Source organism: Osmerus eperlanus, chromosome 1 (assembly GCF_963692335.1).
Source record: "Osmerus eperlanus chromosome 1, fOsmEpe2.1, whole genome shotgun sequence".
NCBI classification, from domain to species: domain Eukaryota; kingdom Metazoa; phylum Chordata; class Actinopteri; order Osmeriformes; family Osmeridae; genus Osmerus; species Osmerus eperlanus.
In genome coordinates this window covers 18,439,913-18,459,958 of record NC_085018.1, presented here as the reverse complement: position 1 = coordinate 18,459,958, position 20,046 = coordinate 18,439,913, and the positions used below count along the sequence as shown (strand labels likewise).

Genomic DNA, 20,046 nt, shown 5'->3' with positions numbered 1-20,046 from the left:
CACACTCCTAGTCCTCTGCACCCAAGGGTAAGGGGAGGCGATGGGGCTCTCTCCCTTAGCAATTTTATCTCCCAGCAGTCTCTCTCCAAGCAGGCTAAGGCAGATCAAATATAAATGAAGACAGAAACGCATAAAATGGGGATATAAAATATACTGCTCAGCCTCCTTATATCCCCCTTTCCCATCTCTTGTTCCCATGGAAACGTGCCTTAGCACAGTCAAATATACGAGGTCGTTAAAAGCCTCCTTGTAAAACAGTGTATAATGTATGGACCCTGTTTTAATCCTTGCACCGCTTTATCGATCTCTGTTTAATGAAAGTTAATTATAACAATCATTTAATTAGCAGTCCTATCCCAGTTTATTGCTTTTCTCTCTCTACCTATTACCAAAAATGCAAATTCAAAACACATCCATCACTGAGGAAAGGTGTGTATGTGTGTAGGAAAGGTGTGTATGTGTGTAGGCTACGTGTAGGTGCCGGTGTATGTGTGCGACATTTCCTTGAGCTATGATTGCATTTTCTTAAAAGCAAAGACAGCAGGAAGACATTCTTAATCATGCGGACACTAGCTAGTTCAAAGACACACCATTTTCCGAACAAGGCAAGGTGACTGGAAGTCCTAGCCACACTACTTAGGATAAAGGCTTTGAAGATAATTAAGTGAAAACTTTTATCAAATAAATTCAGGATTTTTAGCATTGTGGGCTGTAAAGGCAATATCACCAGGTATATCAAACTACCACATCTGTTTTTTCGTGAAGTCTGGGCCTACCGCTTGCTTAGGCCTTCCCAAAATGATGACATCATTATTTCAGGCAAGGGCTGTATTCTGCCACATGCATGAAACTTATTCTGTTTACTCAAACTAGTCCCCTCAATGTATGGTAAGAATCCTTTGATGCTGGGATATACACAACATAAATTACATGGGGGGTGCATTTCTCCCATTAATCTCTGGGTTGTTAACCTTATGTGTCTTAATGTCGTGATGTTCTCAAATTTGCATGGGAAGCTCAAAACAAGTTAGATAGTAGGCTACTTAGATGTTCTTTTTAACTGGTGTAATTATTCCCCCTGATGTACAAACTAGCCTATACAATGCGAGAGGCTCTGACTCTGGATATCACGTGCCGAATTGACTAATGTCAACAAGAGCAAAACTGACAGGTTCTTTAGAAAGAAGGTTCTTTATAAAATCAACATCAAATAGTACAGGATGAATTAATGAAAGAACTTAATTGCAGTTCATGAAAAGAAAATGGCACAAACATACCATTGTTTTGAAGTAATTGGCAGGTAAAATGAATCATCAAATGGCCCTCTACTATTGTTATCCACAGAGGAAGGACAAATCGTGAGTTCACATCTACACAAACAGACAGGCTGACAATGAAACCCCTGAATGAGTTAAAAACATTGCACCATGTTTTTGTTTACACATCAAAAGCTGTATTAAAGTTCTGAAAAGAAACATTAGGGAATAATAAAAAAATGTTACACACTACATTCTCAAAAACAATTCATACTCTCTTTACCTACCCACCAAATCATGGCATTGAAAGAGCTGATCAACATTAGGCCTATAGTTAAAAACCCTAGAATGCAAAACATATACAGAAATAGAAACGAACAATAATAATAAAACGTTCCAAAACTAATTTGGGATTCTTCATAATAATACTGGTTGTTTTGGCCAATGTGTTTTTGAAAGGTTTTGTCACTTGCACAGATTTTCATCGATTTAGGGTGTTCCCTTTCAGGTAAATATTAACATATTCAAAACTACGTCTAATACTCTTCCTTGGTCATGCTAAGTGCTTGCTAAATATGCAAGCACAATGGCTCTCTGCTACATCATCTTAGATTTAAACAAAGTAAACAAGATAACAAGGACACACAATATACACAAATGAAACATTTTCAGTGTTCATTGGAGAACACCTTTAGGATTCCTATAATCATGACTTGATTGAAAAGATGAACTTGGTGTCAGATAAGCTGTCAATGCAACAATAACATTCTGAACCACAAGTCTGCACCTTCAAGCACACCCACACATACACGCACACACACACACATAATTAACCTGTTTGATGTGAATTCAGGCACTGTCGCCTGTACCTGGATGCTCTGACATACATGCATACATCTAACTCTCAGATTTAATAATGGTCTTGAGGCTTTGATGGGAAAAAAAGCATTCTAGAAGATTTAAGTGAAGTACCTTGTTTTACAACCATAGGTTTACACTGCTGCATCTATTTGAAAAACGGTAGCAAGAGACCAGAAGCCTTCAATATACCAAGGCACCAGGGCAGTTCATATATCATTTATCAATGTAAGTCTCATTCTGAATATTGCCATAATGCTTGTGGCTGAAATGGATGTCATAAAAAGACTATGTGAAATATTTAATCAATAAGAGCCATAGAAGTAAGTGAACCAAATCTCTACTGTGGCACCAATTTGTCCGATGTGACAGAAAGAAATATAGAATTGCTCCATAACAAATTATTATAAAAAGTACTTTTTTATTTCACAAAATCCATGTTGTGCATGTTTGTAGTTTAACCTTGCGATTGACACAAATGTAGTCAAGGAATTTGCCTTATTATGCTAATCACTGATCTCAACTCCAAAATATGTGTTGACGCCATTGTAGACACACAAAATAAGTCCTTTGGTTAGAAAAAATATATACATGTCGGAGACACATTCTCTCTATAACGCAAGTAAAGCATAAACACACACACACACACATATACACACGTGTGTGTACACACATACATACATTAATCCACACAGACTCTATTGCATTTTGATAAAAAAAAATGGCTTTTCCTTCTGTTGGATTGCAAACAATCTATACTGCTTTTTAATCAATAGATAGAACAGATTTATTTGGACTATTGTTTTGGATGCAGTAACTAATATATTTTTTTTCTGGAGCATACTCACTGCTGAGGTTTGGTCCTGACAGAGTCACCCTGAGTCAGCACATTGGTAAATTGACCCTGCACACATTTATTAATGTAAACAGTATTATGTGCATGTGTGTATCTGCTTTTGTTGTGTTTGTGTGTGTGCATGTTGCTCAAAGGCTTTGTCTGAAATCCTGTGATTTACTTGGTGTGCTTTTTAAATACAGGTCGTTCTGATGGACCCTTGAGTAACAAGCACACCGATAGGTAAAGAGATTGGTAGAGGATTGCCAGTTAGAACAACCAGGAGGTTGATATCAGCTGTTTTGCCACTGTTTTGCCACTCTACAAGTATGATATTTTTCATTAGACTTGAGTGTAATCAAAGCACATATACAAAATAACAAAATAGACAAACAATTGTATAGTAACCCACGAGAATATAGGAAAAATAACAATGCATACATGTTTTGGAGAAGTCATATGATAGAAAAAATTATTTGTCAAACAGAAAACTGTCATTTCTCAAGACAAGTTAGGTTGTTTTACTGTTCAGTTTCCACTTGAGTACAGAATGTGTCTATCCAACTCTGAAGCTACTGCTCCAGGTTGAAATGTGTGTCTCTGTGTGTTAACACCAGATTGGGAAACAGTAAGGAATTGTCTGCCTCATTCTTGGCACAGTAATGTCTCAAGGCCCTTTGTCTCAGCATTGTGAGATTTTGTGAGATTTAGTGCTTTTTTTCTGTCTTGTCTCACACACCATGTACATGTGTGTGTGTGTGGCTGGCATAGTGTGACAGGTTAGACAGCAGAGGAGAGGGAGAGCCAGGTCTTGATGTTAATGGAAAGGGGGTGTAGGGGGATCAGGGCTGGTGGCGTGTTGGTGGGGTATAAAAGTGAGTTGATCATTGTGTCTTTCTCACTGTGCTCTCCCTGACATCCCTTTCTTTGATCCCCCTGCAGCCTCGCCCCAGGGCTCCCCATCACTGTCCACCCCTCTCTCCCTCTCTTCATCCCCATAGTCCTCATCCTCATCTTCCTCTTCCTCCAAGGCTGACTCGTGCACGCTCCTCTCCTCCTCCTTCTCTTGTTTGATGGTCTGGATGGCAGGGGGGGCTGCGGCAGCGCTGTCCCCAGAGTCACTACTGTCCTCAAAGGCTTCTGGGTTCTCCAGCATTTCCCTGATGAGGGGAGGCATAGGGCCAGGGATTTCCATCTTCAGTGTGATGGCCCGCTCTGCCCCTGCAGACACACACAAACCCACACAGTCCACATTACTTTAAAGTATTACATCACGTACGTTTAAATGGAAAGGTTGTGTTTGACATGTGTCTCCCTTGTGAGCTCATTACTCAGGGTTAGTTAGTGTGTACTGGATACTGTGATGTATGAAAGTGGACAGGTGGATTCAGTCTTGACTGACCCTTGGTGCTGATGCCTCGAAGATCAGTGACCTTCATCAGCATCCGAGGGAACATGTGGGGCTTGTTGGGGCGTCTGCGCCGGGCGTAGATCTTTAGGGCCTCCAGTAAAGGCTCCTGCAGCTTGTCTACACGCTGAGGCTCCTCTAAATCCATACGATCTAGCAGAAGGAGGAAATCTGAGACGGTCAGAAAGTTCTAGCACAGTACAGCACAAATTAAAGTTAAAGTAAAGTAACAGTTTTATCTTTAGTGTTAGTTTCAGAGTTGAAGTGGTTCAGCCTGGGGTGCTGTACCTCCACATATGAGACAGATGGCGCTGAGGAGCCCTGTCTCTGTGTCATCCATCTCTAGAGGCAGCAGTTGTCCAGCAAAAGCGAACACCAGGTCTGTGAGTGGCCCAAAGCCGGCGTTGTGCATCTGGGTCCGGTTGAGAGTCAGCCCATCTGAGAAGGTCATGGTGTCCTGTTCAGGGGTGTAGCGAGTGCAGATCCTCAGCATCTGTTAGGAGGGATTAGGAGAGATGGAGAAAAAAAACACGTGAATACGATAAGTAGGCCAGACCTTAGTGTTGAGCACAGTTGGAAACAGACAGTGTTGTATATTCTTCAAATTGTACTTCAATCATTGACCGAGTAGAAGATGTATAGAAGAATGGAAGAATGGACAGAGGAGGAAGAACATGAGAACTGAAGGTACCAGGATGTCCAGACAGGCTGATTTGAGGAGGGTGATCTGGTCAGCGATGGTAAGCGTGGTGAAGCCAGGCAAGCGTTTGGCAAACTCCACAATCTTGATGATGCACTTTGTGGAGAGCTCACTAAACTTGTCCCACAGCCCCAGGTCCAGCTGGACTCTATGGTCGGCACTTGAGTTCTGTAGGAGAGAAAGAGTTCATGAGATTGTCTCTACACACACAAGTTTGTGTCTTTATATACATATGTATTTGTGTACAGGTATGTGTGTCACTTACTGTCGTGTATTTGCCCAGCTGGCAGAGTGAAGGGAACGTCTCTTTGTGAGCTTTGCTCACTTTGTTTACAAGCTCCTCCAGTTCACCACTTAGCTCATAGCTCTCAGGTTGCACTACTTCCTCCTTCACATCCTTCTTCTTCTTATTTCTGTCATTACGCACCGCTGGGAGGGGGGACACCAGGGATGAGTGAGAAAGCAAGAGAATATTGACTACTCGTATTTTACTGCCAAGTCATTCATATCTTTTTATGCTCTTACCCCTGTTTTTTTCACCTTTCTGGCACTCACCCTCTTTGGACATGCCGACCTCGAAGCACTTCTGTAGCCGACAGTATTGGCAGCGGTTACGAGTCACTTTGTTGATCTGGCAGTTCTTGTCCCGGTGGCATGTGTACACCATGTTCTTTTGGATACTGCGTCGAAAGAAACCCTGGGAGAGAAAGATAGGGAGGGCAACACTTTTAGTTATGTGAGTTATTTAGGTACAGTACTACCATGGATCATTACATCTACAGCCCACAAGAGGGCAGCCCAGACCTCTGTATGAGAAAGAATTCTCTGTTTTTAAGAACAGGGAAAACCCTTCTGTAGCATAAATCTGCATTAGCCATTCCAAAAAAACAAATAAAAGATCATTTCTGCTGTGATCCTTCCGGGCGGCTGTAACTTATCTGTGATCCTGCTGTGTGATAGTGCTTCTTGTGTGAGTCTCACCTTGCAGCCCTCACAGGAGCTAACTCCATAGTGATAGCCAGAGGACTTGTCCTGGCACACGAAGCAGGGCTTGTAGATTCGTGGAGGGGGAGGAGGAGAGGGGGAACTGGGGATCATCTCCTCAGAGCTGGTACTCTGTGTCTCCACGGCTGTTGGTTGAAAGAGGAAGGAAAAGAGAGGGAGAGAAGATAGAGAGAGTTAATATGTTCACTAATATGTTCATTAACACTCCAGTTCTTATGTCAGAGAAATTATTATTATTGTTATTAACTATTTTACTAAGTTACAAAAGTCTGAAAGTAAATATAAGGCTGATTTGGGATCTCAAAGAGTTCCCTGAGGTCAGTCTTATGTATCCAAATGGAACAACTGATAAAGGTTGACAGTCAACAAACAATTCCCTGCCCCCACTGGCAGCCCATAGTCCCTACCCAAGAGGCAAGCTCAAAGGCAAACATTTTAAGAGAAAAAGGAGGGGTGGCCATGCTGATTGACAGAGGGAGAGAAAAAGAGACACAATTAGCTGATGGCCAGATGGCTCTGCTGATAAAAAGCTGATTGGCAGCTGAGATTTGATTGGCATCTCCACTTACCAAGAGTGGGGGTGCAACATACCTCTGGCAGACTGAATTGTGTCGGTGTTGAGTGTGTTTGTGTTTGTTTCTCTCTCTCTGTGTTCATTTTTATTTGAATGTCTGCCCAACCAGACCAGCTTGAATACCCTGAGACCCATTTGAACAAACAGGCTGGGTCTATTTATGAGACACTGCTGTCTCCTTCTGTCTCACAGGGAGAAGACACACTCTCAATATAACACCATTTGCTGTGCCACAGGTCATTCAACTGCTGCCCATGAAAATCACCCCAAAAATCTATGTAAAACACAGACATAGTAACATTCATATTCCCTCACAAGGATACCCATCTCCAAACAACACACACACGAATAGACGATTTGACACAGTTCTATGTACTAGGTAGGGCAAAAGAGACAAATAATTCCCTCTAACATGCCTTTCAACTTTCACCTTCAGTCACCCCAACTTCACCTCCCCCTACCCATCCCCACAACCCCCTTTCCCTTGTTTCCTGGCCCTAAATTCCTTAGTGCAGGCTGGCCAGGGTTTAATAGAGGCTCAGGCTCGTAAGTCGGCCTATAAAGGTTGTGTCTAGGCTGGGAAGGAGGCCCCCAGCCAGGCTGACCGCCTCTTTATTGGGATCTAGTCACCTTGGGCATCCATTCACACCACCATCTGTACCCTGGATCCCTGGCCCGTAAAAAAAAAAACGGGGGTTAAAAATCCAAAGTCACAGCCCCCCTCCTGCCACCCTCAATGGATATCAATGTGGACAACCCCCCCCCCCCCCTCCCCTCACTTGCACCCCTGCACCCCTCTCTCACATTGGAGTCTACATTTAACAAGAGTGGCGAGACTTCAAAAAGAGAGAAAATGGCATAAAGGAATAATCTAATAAAAGAAAAAGCGGGGCAAATTAAGAGAAAAAACAGGAAGAGTCAGCGGACAAGGCTCCCAGTGGCTGGAGATGTAGGCTAAAAACCTGACCTTTTAGCTTTGACCTTGACCACTACATTATCAACTTGACTACTACTGCTCCCCAGCACATCTCATACCTACCAAAAACAGACACCCATCTACACAAAACCAGACTTTAAAACAAATACTGAACAGTCTCTCCTCTACCAATACAGGACGTATACTACTACTGCAAATGACCATTACTAATAACCCTTCTTGTGATTGCGTTATTTTCTTGCCATTGACATCAAACTGCATGTACCTTTTCATAAAAAGTAAATGCCAACAACAGTGTGCCAAGCCAATGGTAGACCCTGTTTGTTCAATAACCAAGGCTATCAGTAACCTAGTCCTGCCACTTTCCTCTACAGTCAGTGAGGACAAACCAGGTGTTCGCAGTAGAGGTGAAGGAACATTGTTGTGGTAGAGAGAGGAGGGTGGGCTTTGGTGAGTGACACTGTAACCAGAGTGCTGTTTTCTGTTTATGTAATAACACTGACAATGAGAGCGGGGCCCTGAGAAAACCAGTGGAAAAAGCTTTCTATTGAAAAGGAGGAGCTGCATCTGGCGCCAGTGGAGAGGTAGTGACTGACACTGTCGGGGGGTGGGGGGCCCCGTCAGACAGAGAGTGAGGGAGACAGAGGGAGTTGAGAGAGAGTGTGAAGGAGAGGGAGAAAGAGACCAGACATTGAATGTAAGAAAAAGAATGGGAAAGGTTCAAGGGGGAGGCAAAGAAAAGAGAACAAGTGAAAAAAAAGAGAAAAGAGAGACGGGACAGGGCTTGAAGTTTAATCTAAGTTTCACCTGTCTGGGAGAGAGTCGGCCACGGAAGCCAGTCTGTCATGTCTGTCATCACCTTGAACTGAGCTCAGATTCTGAAGCTTGGCCTGAAAGAATGTCGCTCCTTCTCTGTCTCGCTCTCTCTTCTCTCTCTCTCCTCACCCAAAGCTCAACTCTTTCTGTCACAACATCAATCAGTACACCTCTGTAGGAAACACAGAGACAAGCAAGCTCCCCAACCCTAGATCGCTCCCCCCTTCACTCTCTATCCTTCTCCAGCCTCTCCCTCTCCTGTCACCTCAGCTCAACAAAGCTCTGTTTAGACAACAACAAAAGCCCTGAAACCAAAGGCCTTCCTTATCAAGAAGGGGCTCGATTAGCATGCCAGTCCCATTCCCAGTCCGGATTACCTTGTGCCTGCCTAGCCAGTGGGCTTGTCAGGCTGTGGGTGGACAGGGTTTGGGGGGGGTGAGTAGAGCGATCTCCACTTCATGTCATTTTGCTGCTGATATCCCTGCATGGCTTCCATGTACAAGAATGATCTCAGTCATCCCCCTCTTCTCTCTCCCTGCCACACAACTTTCTCCACCATTCTCCTTCCTTCCCCAACTTTGATGTGTACATGTTGAAACTATACCTTTTTTATAGTTTGTGAGAGCACTAAATTGTTGTTAACTTCCAGATTATTATTTATTTTCTTCCCATATGGATATTCAGTGATATGAAACAATTTAAAATAAGTGTGTTTCGATCAACAATGGGTTGACAGAATTAATGTCATTTATTAGTGTCTGGCTCTGTCACTGTTTACACTTTGGTTGCTACAACAGTCAAACCATAAAGATCTGCACTAACTTTTCACTCATATGTAATATATGTCACATGGATCTCAGCAGTAAGAAATGTGTTTTTCTAACCTGGTATGTACACACACCCACGCACACACAGATGAAGCATGGTGTTGATTCCTCACTAATATCAAGAGCTCCTTTCATTCCTCCCAGTCAGTGTGGGTGACAGAGTGTGACGTATGGCCTGCAAGGTCTCAGCTCTGAGCTGGGCCTAGCCTGGGCCTGGGGTGTTCCAGAGACCCTCTACAGAATGTGCTCATTATGGTTTGGGCACATGCTTTCTGTTCTTAAGATGTGCATATGTTTTAGTGTGAAATCTTATAGGTATATTTATCCAGTTTTTTTCAAAATATATTTGGTAATTGGTGTTGGATTATTCTCTTTACTGCAATCAAACAATGGTTCAATTTTTTTGTCAATTTGCAACAGAACCATAGTACTTGACTATGTTGGTGCCTATATTTTCATTGGCTATAACCCAACATGAGACACTATTAGGTCTCCAAAACTCATTTGGTTTGCAAATTTACTTTTACATAACGTTTTGCTTCAGAAAATGTTCTGCAGTGTTCTGTGGAATGTGTGTGTGCGTGTGAATGTGTATGAGTGTGGGCTGGTTTGTGCTCATGAACATGTTGGAATGTGTGTGGCAGTTGTCAGTGAGCCTTGAGAATTAATACAATGTAGACGTGAAAGCAAATAGACTTACTCCAAAAATCCTGAACAAAGAGAGGGGAGAGAGGGGAAAAGTGTAGAATACTTTACACATTCATCCCATTGCGAACATCCACACAAACAGGAAAAAAACTCCCATGTGTGTCTTCAAACCCATATCCTCTACCATGATGACTCAATCTTTGAAATAAACATCCTATGAAAATCTCTCTTGACACTCACATACCGATCAGTTCACTGATCTTTTACAAAGAGGGGTTCATAGATTTTAATAGCAGTTCATATTGTGTGTGTGTGTTTGCACACTGGAGGGGGGGGGGGGGTGAAATGAGGGGAGTGACTTCAGTGTAAATACAAAGATGTGGCAGGTCCTTTCAGAAACGACCCTGTTCAGTACCTGTGTCTCTCTCCCTTCCCCCTTCACCTCCACCTCCCCCCAGCCCAGCCAGCCAGCCCCCCTCCCCTTCCCCCCACCCTCCCAGCCCCCCCCCCTGCCTTCCTTCCCTGGGAGGAGGAGGAGGAGTCCTTCCTGTCATTGGGAGCCCCTTTGAAAGGAAAGGCTGTGAAAACCAGGCTACTGTCCAGGAGATGGCTCCATAAAAACAGCAACACCAAACACACAGCCAGAGAAGGGGGGAAGGCCCAAATACACAGACACTCTCTCACTCAGACCCAAACATACACACACATAAACTCACACACTACAAAACCCTGGAGCAGTTATCATACTCTTACTAGAACGACACACAGTTGTGGACTTTACGGCAAAGTCTCACATATATAAACACAGATGCTCTATGGAAATCCAGGCAGACACAGCATAGATCAGTTTTACTGGTTGTTATTCAGCAGATAAGATGGAAATCATGTAACAATATACTTAAATAACATTATGTGCCTAACTATTGTTTTCTCTATAAAATACAGAATTATTTGTATAAAATCCATGGAAAAAACAAGGCACTGTTGTACTTGATTCTTTGTAAAGTGACAGACAGGAAGCTAGTGTGTCTGTGAAGGTGGGGAGGGGGGTTTATTTTAGGGACAGGTTGTTAAATTAGTATTGCCCCTTTCATTCCCCAGCATGCATACACAACAGCCTTTCTTCTTTACTACACCTCATAAAGCTACCTTTTTATTTCTACCCTTTTTTTGATCAATCCAAGTCAACATTTGTCCACCCCTCATCTCCTCTGCTGTGGTCTCCTGACTCCAGTCTCCTGTGCACAGCACCCACTAGCCTCCGTCTGAAACACTGTTGTCATGTGATAGATAACCTACCCCCATTACCCAATTCAGTAGTTGCAATCCTGTCATTTTAAACATACAAACTAGGAAATATATTTCATTCCAAGCTATGAAATGACTCTAAAATAATGTCCAAGGTCATGGTGAGGTGGTGCACTGAGCCCCTGCAGAACACCTGTGGGAGGACTGGAGGCCTCCCAGGGCAGGACACTGTGCAGGGCCATCGAGTGGTAACACAGCTCATGTTATTTACTTGCCCACTGGAGACAGGCTATAAATTGGCATTAGTAAATTCCATCGGGGGCCTGTGAAATCTGCACAGACACACACAGGGGATGTCCGTCCAAGATGTGGTACATAACAGTCCACACACACGTGAGCATGCACATGTACACACAAACTTTCTTCCTTTCCTTTTGTTGTACCTACGTTATCCACTGCCTGGGGTCCAGCTTGAACCCACCCCAGTTTATCGAAATATAGTTAATGTGTTGTATTGTGTTATGGTTCTAATGTGGATTATGACCTTCAAATCAGTAGAAGAGTGGTAGCATTTAGGGATTAGAAATTTTACTCCAAGAGAAGATATGCTGCTCTTGTCCTCTGGACAGATGAGTCCTCTGGGTACAGCACTAGTATCATAGGGGGTAAGTCTTAATCAAACTCTTGTCCTCCCCCTCCACTCTCCTTTCATCATTCTCTTCTCTGTGGCCTATCCCTGCAGGCAGTCTAATCTCTTAATTGAGCCTTTTGTCATTATGATTGAATGATCAAAGGCCTCACTTTACCGTAAACACATGATTGCAGACTGAATCAGTGCATAAATGGGAGAAGCACACAAGGCACACACACACGTACACACACAGAGAAGGAATGAAAATCCTAAATAGTTAAAAACATTAAACATAAAACTCATAAAACTAATATTCTTCTTCGTCATATTAATCCCACCAAAAATATAGGTGTTGCCCTGCATATTATATGTGGATTCAGCCCATATCAGACCCATTCATACAAATTACTTCTAAACATTGATGAGTTTGACTCCCCATGTGTGTGAAGGTTGGGCTAAGCCCACACAGCTCATCTGTTTCACAGGGCAACAAGACAAGCTAAAACAGTGTGAATGGAGTGGGTGAATTGTCTCTATAGATGTCATTGTCCACCAATGTTTACAGAGGTTATTGGGAACAGAGGATTGAAACAGAACACCGTGAGTGCTCTGGGGAGGACTACTGAGCTTTGAGCTCTCCACATCACCCCAAGGCCATCTGCGCACAACTGGCCTGTCAAAGGACATTATGCAGTTGTGCTCTGACCCCTTCTGAAACCAAAGACATAAGATATGGGTCTACTGATCTCTGGGTTTTTTTTGCTCTCCAGACCACTTTATAAGTTGCAATGTGTGTAGGCCTCCTACTCAGCCACTTAACGGATTGATACCGGGTGGATGGTCTCACCCGTCATGACGGCTCATTCGTCTTCATTACTGAACACCGAGGGGCTGACAGAAGCTCAACCTCAGTGTCCTCACCATTAATGGAGATGAATTAGGTGGCTCACCTGGACAAACTTGCTCCAATACGTAATAGCAAGTTACACAATGGAAAATATGTCAAAATGAAGGAGTCTTGTTATGTGAACACTATGATAAAAGCTAAAAGAACTTAATCATCCAATTAACTCTATGGTGTAAAAGTGAATCAAAAATTCAACAGGGAGCATAGGTCACTCAACCATTACAATGAGCTATCTAGGTTACAATGTACTTTTCAAATCTACTTTATTTCACTCTGTGTGTGTGTGTCACCTGCATGGAAATTTGTAAAAGCAGGTCATCCTTGTCATGCTGTACTATGGTTCTAAGAGACATCAGCCTTTTATCATTTTCATGCAAAATCCTGCTGAATATCCACCAGCTAGAAGGTGATTGGGATTTCCTTTTGACATGGATTATTATTGTATTCCGAACACTTTGACAAGGTCGGGGCCCATATTGTGTGAGAGAGCTAAATCATTCATGTGAAGTGATTCAGTAAGAAAACAAACATGGAGATGTATAAATACTCACACATACAGGCACAGTGAGAACAGGCACAAACAAACTTGACGGTTCGAGAACACAGAGAACCCAACAGAATCTGGTTCTTCCTGTGGAGTGAGCTCCAAGATAACAAAACCAGCACAACGATAAATATGTGTACACACACACAGACAAACACACACACACACATACACACACTGTCCGTCCATTTTTGCACGATCATAGTATCAACATCAATGCCAAAAGGGACAAAATGCTCTTCAGGCTTTGCAGAAACAATTGCACACACTAACACACACACATGCAGAAACACCCTCGAACACAAACACACCAAACTTTTACAGTGTGATGAAAAGAGTTAGAATTAGCAAAAACTTACACTGGACACTGGCGGTCCCAGCCCAGGCAAAGGGGTCCAACCCCGGGAAGAAGGGGGTTGTCTTGCCCAGCATACAGGAGCCCTGGCTGGACACATCGAAAAGGGGCCGGGGGGGCATCCCCAGAGCCTCCATACAGTCGAACATACTCGCCAACGCGCACTAAACTGGAGGTTCAGTTACAGCAACTCTAGATTTCTTCTCTCTTGTTGTTCCTCAATGAGCTCAGTGTTCCCTCACAGGAATTCTACAAGCTAGGAAAACAAGAGGAGCTCGACCAGAACCGAACAAGTCTGTCCAGGCTTGCTGTTGCTTCAGGTCGTGTCAACGGGTCTATCTGCGCCCCAGTCAAGGTGAGTGTTCTCCAGATGTCCTCTGTCTGTTTCTGCCACTGCCTCCTCAGACACAGCTTTGTTTCTGGAGTTGGTCAAGTTCTTTCGCCTTCTCTTTCTATGTATTCTCCTTTGTATGCTGCTTTCTCCAATGTACTCTCTTTCACTCTCTCTTACTCTGTCCTCCGCTAGGTGCTGCTTCTTGGTTCCTGCAACTGATCTAAACGCCCCTCTGGTCACAGGGCCTCTCTCACACAGCCAGTGACACTATGGAGTAAACCAACTGCATGTTCACTCAGCAGAAAGGGGGAGGAGGATGGGAGAAAGAGAGGGCGGGAGGGACCTAGAGCCTGGGGGCGGGCAAAAAAACTTTATTTTGCTTCTAGTTTCTCCTCCAGTCTCTCAGTTTTCTCATATTAATATTACTTAGTATGCAAATGAAAACAAACAGTGCTGTCCTTTTCCTGTGCTCAACCCTCTTTGTCCCTCTCTTCCTAGGACTTGTTTCACAGTCATTTTTTAAAAACATTTATCCAGAATTGCACCTCTGCTGTCCCTTACAGGCTTCCATAACACAATCTTGGATGTGTGAGTAATCTACAAATACAACAAACTCACTCAATACCATTACACTTGAACAAAATGTTAATGAATGCATTTGGACCGTAGGGTGTCGTTTTTAGCCATTAGCACCACCCAGAGGACTGTCCAGGCACTGGTAGAAATGACAACAAACACACGAGTCATTCTTCAAATGAACATCATTGTGATGGTAGCATTACTATCAACTTCCCAGTATGAGCATTATACTTCTCCTCCCTGCTCACATCCCTCCATTCCCTCTCTGTTCCCTCTCACTCTCCTCCTCTCCGTCTTTGTCTCAAACACACACACACATTTGCACACCCTCCTTCCTCATACTTCTTCTATGACACATCACCCTTACTTTACTGCTTCACTTCTATCGTGCTTTTATTGGAATTACTCTCCGATCATGTTTTTGCTGCCTTCACTACCTCTTTCCCTTCATGTTCTACCCATGTTATGCTCATGTCATCACGATCCTTCATGTTCTACCCATGTTATGCTCATGTCTTCACGATCCTTCATGTTCTACCCATGTTATGCTCATGTCTTCATGATCCTTCATTTCAACACAACCAAACTCTGCCTCAACCAGAACTACCATTGCGGTCCTGTTTACACCAACCAATGAGTGCAAACACTGAAAAAGGCTAAGACACTCTGGTGCAGCCGAAACTGCTACTGTCTAGTCTCTGTGATCACCCCTGTGGAAACATCCAGAGAGATAGCTGCTATGGGGACAGGAAAGGACAGTGACAGTCAAGCTTCCATAGTACACACACAGTAAGGACTGAGGTCATAAATCATAACAAGCATTGTGTCATGGATGTGTACAATATGATCTACATTGACGCTTTTTATCTATTTCTCTCTCTCTCTCTCTTGCTCTCTCTCTCTATCTCTTTCTCTCTCTCTCTCTCCCTAACTCTCTGTCTCTCTGTCTCTGTATTTCTCTCTGTTTGTTTTCATATCTTTCTCCTCTCTTCCTGTCTTCCCATTTCCACTTCATATGGCTTGTGTTGCTCTCTAATTCAATTTATTCAATTCAATTCTAATGGATTCAGTCAGTCCTTGTGGGCCTTGGGTTATTGGCTACTTCAGTCACATTAAACCACTGCCCTCCCTGCAAGCCAGCAGCCTGGACTGCCCTGGGTTTGGATACTTCATTCGATGCACACGGGTCAGCCCAATCCCCCCCTCCCCTTCCTTCCACCGTTCAAGAGGGATGAACTCTAGAAGACACCCCCACTGGGGCACTAACTCCCCCTCTGCACCCCCTCAACTTCTCCTGCCCTCCTCCTCCTTCCCTCCCACTTTATGTTCTTTCTCCTTGCTCACTTTTGGCCGTTCTCCTCTCTGTTTTCGATTTCTTTCTCTCATTTGGCTTTCTCTTGTTGCATTACCACAGGTTTACTCTCCAATTGCATGTGCTTCTTTCTGGATGTCTGTACCCTGCCTCCTGCAACAAACACTCTCCTTATTTAGTCCATGTTTCTGGCTGTCTCAGCTTCCCTTACTAATAAGGGTTTTATTAAAAACTGGTGAAACATTGAATAAAAGGCAGCAAACTAGTCATGTTTGGTGGCACTGTTACTTTGACGTTTTTTCCTTTTGCTCCATACATATACCTTCAGTCCCTCCCTCAACCTTTTTCCTCTGCCAGGGTTAACATTTTTAACTGTCTTTCAACATGCCATATACACACACACATATACACACACATGCATAGTCTCAACTCAATAGCTGCACAATCTCAGCCTGCTCTGTTCTCTCTACACCTTGAGACAATTATCCCCCCACCTCCACCCCCGTCCCCTGTCCCAGGGCAGAGGAAAGAGAGACAGAAACGAAGGGGAATGTGGACAGGAAAAGGGCGGCTCATTCTCTTTCTCTTGCTTTCTTGCTCTCCCTTTCTCTCAGCACCTACTCGGGTCTCTCCCTTTTCTTCCTTGTCTGGCTTTTCTCTCTCGCCCAAACACACTCACTCCATAACAGGAGTGAGTCAAATTCCACCTCTTCACAAGGTATTTCAGAATCAGGTTCTTTAGCTATTCATCCTGTCGTCATCTTGACACAAGCACACACTGTAGAACAATGGCTCCCTCTCTCAGAACAGCAGCTCCTCTAGCCCTGCCTCAGATATGTGTACAAGTCACAGTGTTCATCAGTAAGCTGCACTCACAATTATGGTCGCAATTACAGGACTAGGAACTTTTGGCTGCAGCACACTGGTATTTGCTTGTGTTGGAATGTGCAGCCTTCAGTTCCTTTGAGAACAAGTTGGCAGTGGTGTGTGTGTGCGTGTGTGTGTGTGTGTTTGTGTGTGTGTGTTGAAACAGAGTGCCTGTGATGACAGACACACAGAACACCACACAAGCCCACCTCTGCGCCTTTGGGTTCAGGTTACTAAAATACACACATACACACATACAACCGAGTCATGGCCTGACACAACAAAGTTAAATAGGACATGGTGTGTCTAGAACAAAATGGATGACTACAGCACCATTTCAATGGATAAATCTTATATATATATATATTGATGAGGTAAGTACATGGTATTGCTTTGACGCAAGTTTGCTCAAAATGTAATACACCTGCATGTTATTGGTTGCAGTTTGTAGAACCAAAATACACCTTGTGTACAGGCATATTTTTGATAGGGCATATTTTTGGTAGGGTATTTTATTGGCAGAGGCTGATGCCAATCTTTTGTCACAGGTTCCTTTCTGCTCATCCCCTGTTGGAGTCATCACATAGGATGTGAAACACCAGGGCTCGTTTTGCCGTTGTTTTTCTTAGTGCAACACAAACTGAAAAATCTTGATGGATTAAACAGGTTTACACATGTATCCATAAACGTATTTAACTAGTCAAAAGGACACAGGAATATTCCACCACCCAAACACACAGACAGTCACAGAATCACAGATACACACACACACACAAACCACACGCACGCACGCACACACACAGTGCTGAGGGCTGGGCCCGGGCCCAAAATTCCATCCCAATTTTAAATAAATAAATAACCAGGCACAATGTGGTGTTTGTGCTGGGTTACTCACGTAATAGAGCAACCTTGACTTCAGTACTCCCATCAAAATGTTGGATTCATTTTGAATGCTCCATTTTCCATAAGGCTTTGGCAGGAAGAATTCTTGAAAGATCCTCTGGATTGTATAATAGTAGTGTCTCACTTTCTGTGTGTGTCTACATGCGCCATGCCTCAACGCATAAAGTATGTGATTATGTATGTTCTGCATGTGAACCAACAAAAATTTATTGAATTATTTTAATCAAAATGTCAGAAAAATTAAGCTAATTTCCAGCAAGATTTTAAAGCATTCTAAATAAAGCAAACATCTCTGAACCTAAGAACAAAAACTGATTTCCAGCTGTGGGATGTTGGTGTTTTATTTCTTCATCACCTGAAGAACACCCTTGAAGAACACATTTACGGTTGTTTAGGGCTATATAATTCTATTACTTTCTCTTGAGGACAGATTTGCAGGTGTGTAGCATATGGACTTTTGGGGAAGGAATTCACCAGTTAAAAGCTTTAGGTTGGGGTAGTTCCAACATATTTCCAAACAAGGTAGATTCATTTTTAATCAGGTTTGGTTTGTCCGATGGATCTTTTTTGGCATCTTATCTACCAACATGGTTATCTGCTTCCATACATTGAGCGAGATCACCATGCAGATTCTACAGAGTCTTCTTTTGACTGCAGTACTGTGTACACAAGCTGGCAGAGGCTCTGGACTGGTCAAGTGTGACCACAGCTATTGTCTCTGGTGGCGGCTAACTGACCGGGAACACTGCCTAATATCCCCGTCCCTCCCTCCCTCCCTCTCTATCTATCTATCTATCTATCTATCTCTCTCTTTCTCTGTCTCTTCTCTCTCTACTCCCTCAGTCAAGGAGGCCGGGCTGAGATGTTATCACATATTAAGTGGCGCTAATGACTCCCTACTGTTGGGTCTGAAGACTTTAGATAATGGCTGAGATGAGCAGATAACAGCCACTGTGCCCGCTGATAATCTCCCTAGTGTTCAGAACAGACACTTACACAATACACACACACACACACTTTGTCTCTGACTGACACAGTGCTCAACAAGTGTTTCTGCTCCAGATACCAGTATTGCAGATATGGGAGAGTGAATACTTGTAATGCTTGATACAGTGACTCCAGTGATCCACACTGATTCCAAACACACGTGCTGCTTGTTAGAGGGAGTGTTGTCTGCAGTCTCTGTGTCTTTCTTAAATCCCCTTGATCAGACCAGCCCAGGGAGGGAAGGGGCTGGGTGATTGACATACCAACGGCTGGCATGCGAGACAAGGACCAGTTCAAGTCCTTGTCCTTTACAAATAGACATGTTCAGTATGCATCAACAACATACTAATGGTGGAGGACAATTTAAAAAAAAACGTGTGGCAATATTACAGTCTGGGCCCACAACAAATATATATGGACTGTACATCTTCCTTTCATAGCTCTCTCATTCCTCACGTCTTTTTGTTTAATGTAGTTTAGGAGTGGTGAGAGACAGGAGAAAGAGGAGACAGTAATGACAGGGCCATGGGTATCTTTCAATCAACACAGTCAGTATGTGTGTGTCCTCGGAACAACAGCAGAACAACAGCACCCCCTGTGATCTAACACTGAAACTATGAGTATTCTTCACCTAAACCAATCAAATAAAGAAACAAAATAATCTTTCCTCTATTTCACTCTCTCTCTCTCTCTCTCTCTCTCTCTCTCTCTCTCTCTCTCTCTCTCTCTCTCTCTCTCTCTCTCTCCCTCTCTCTCTCTCTCTCTCTCTCTCTATTTCTCCCCTCTCTCTTTCGTTATCACTGTATGTCATTTTTCATGTCATAATTAGGTTCACCTCTGCTAGCGGTGCCAGCGCATAATGAAAGCTTTGTTCTGGCCGCTGCTGGTCCAAACCAGGAGGAGGCCAGGCTGGTCTGCTCGCTGCCAACTGCCTGCTGTAACACATGGAAAAACCTCACTTTCCTGGAGGGGCCATGCTCCTGCATCTCTCTTTCTCTTTCTCTCTCTTCTCTTCTCTTTCTCTTTCTCTTTCTCTTCTTCTCTTTCTCTTTCTCTTTCTCTTTCTCTTTCTCTTTCTGTCTCTCTCTCTCTCTCTCTTTCTCTGTCTCTCTCTCTCTCTCTCTCTCTCTCTCTCTCTCTCTCTCACTCTCCTATGTCTGTCTGCCTGTCTATAGAATATGTACGTTTCTCGAAACAGTGTTTGTGAGAATTTAATTAATATACACAGTACTAATAAAGATAACAAAGTTGTGAACTTACACAGTGCAGCCATCTCTTTTGGAAGGTCTGCCCCAAAGCGGCCAAATAGGCTGCTGTTGGCAAGCAGGTCAAAGGGTGAGTGGCTTCGCATGGAGTTGAGGCAAAGGGGTAGACGGCAGGTGAGAAGCCAGTCATGTGCCCCACCTGCCGTTCCCTGTTGGTCGCCATGGAGTTGTGGGCAGGTGTGTAACCACAAGATGGAGGAGAAGAGCAGGACACTACAATGGGCGGAGAGATGTGTTTATCTCTTTTCCC

The 20,046-nt window shown here is 43.5% G+C and overlaps 1 protein-coding gene across 1 annotated transcript; it reads right to left on the bottom strand.

Moving 5' to 3' along the window:
- Positions 1–3,421: 3,421 nt before the first annotated feature.
- LOC134024050 (retinoic acid receptor gamma-like) lies at positions 3,422–20,040 on the bottom strand. Its single transcript, XM_062466442.1, is given in 9 exon segments — positions 3,422–4,170; positions 4,352–4,510; positions 4,646–4,850; positions 5,049–5,225; positions 5,323–5,486; positions 5,613–5,754; positions 6,039–6,187; positions 19,792–19,890; positions 19,893–20,040. Coding segments are annotated over 9 exon segments (1,485 nt in total). The 5' UTR covers positions 19,960–20,040; the 3' UTR covers positions 3,422–3,847.
- Positions 20,041–20,046: the final 6 nt, after the last annotated feature.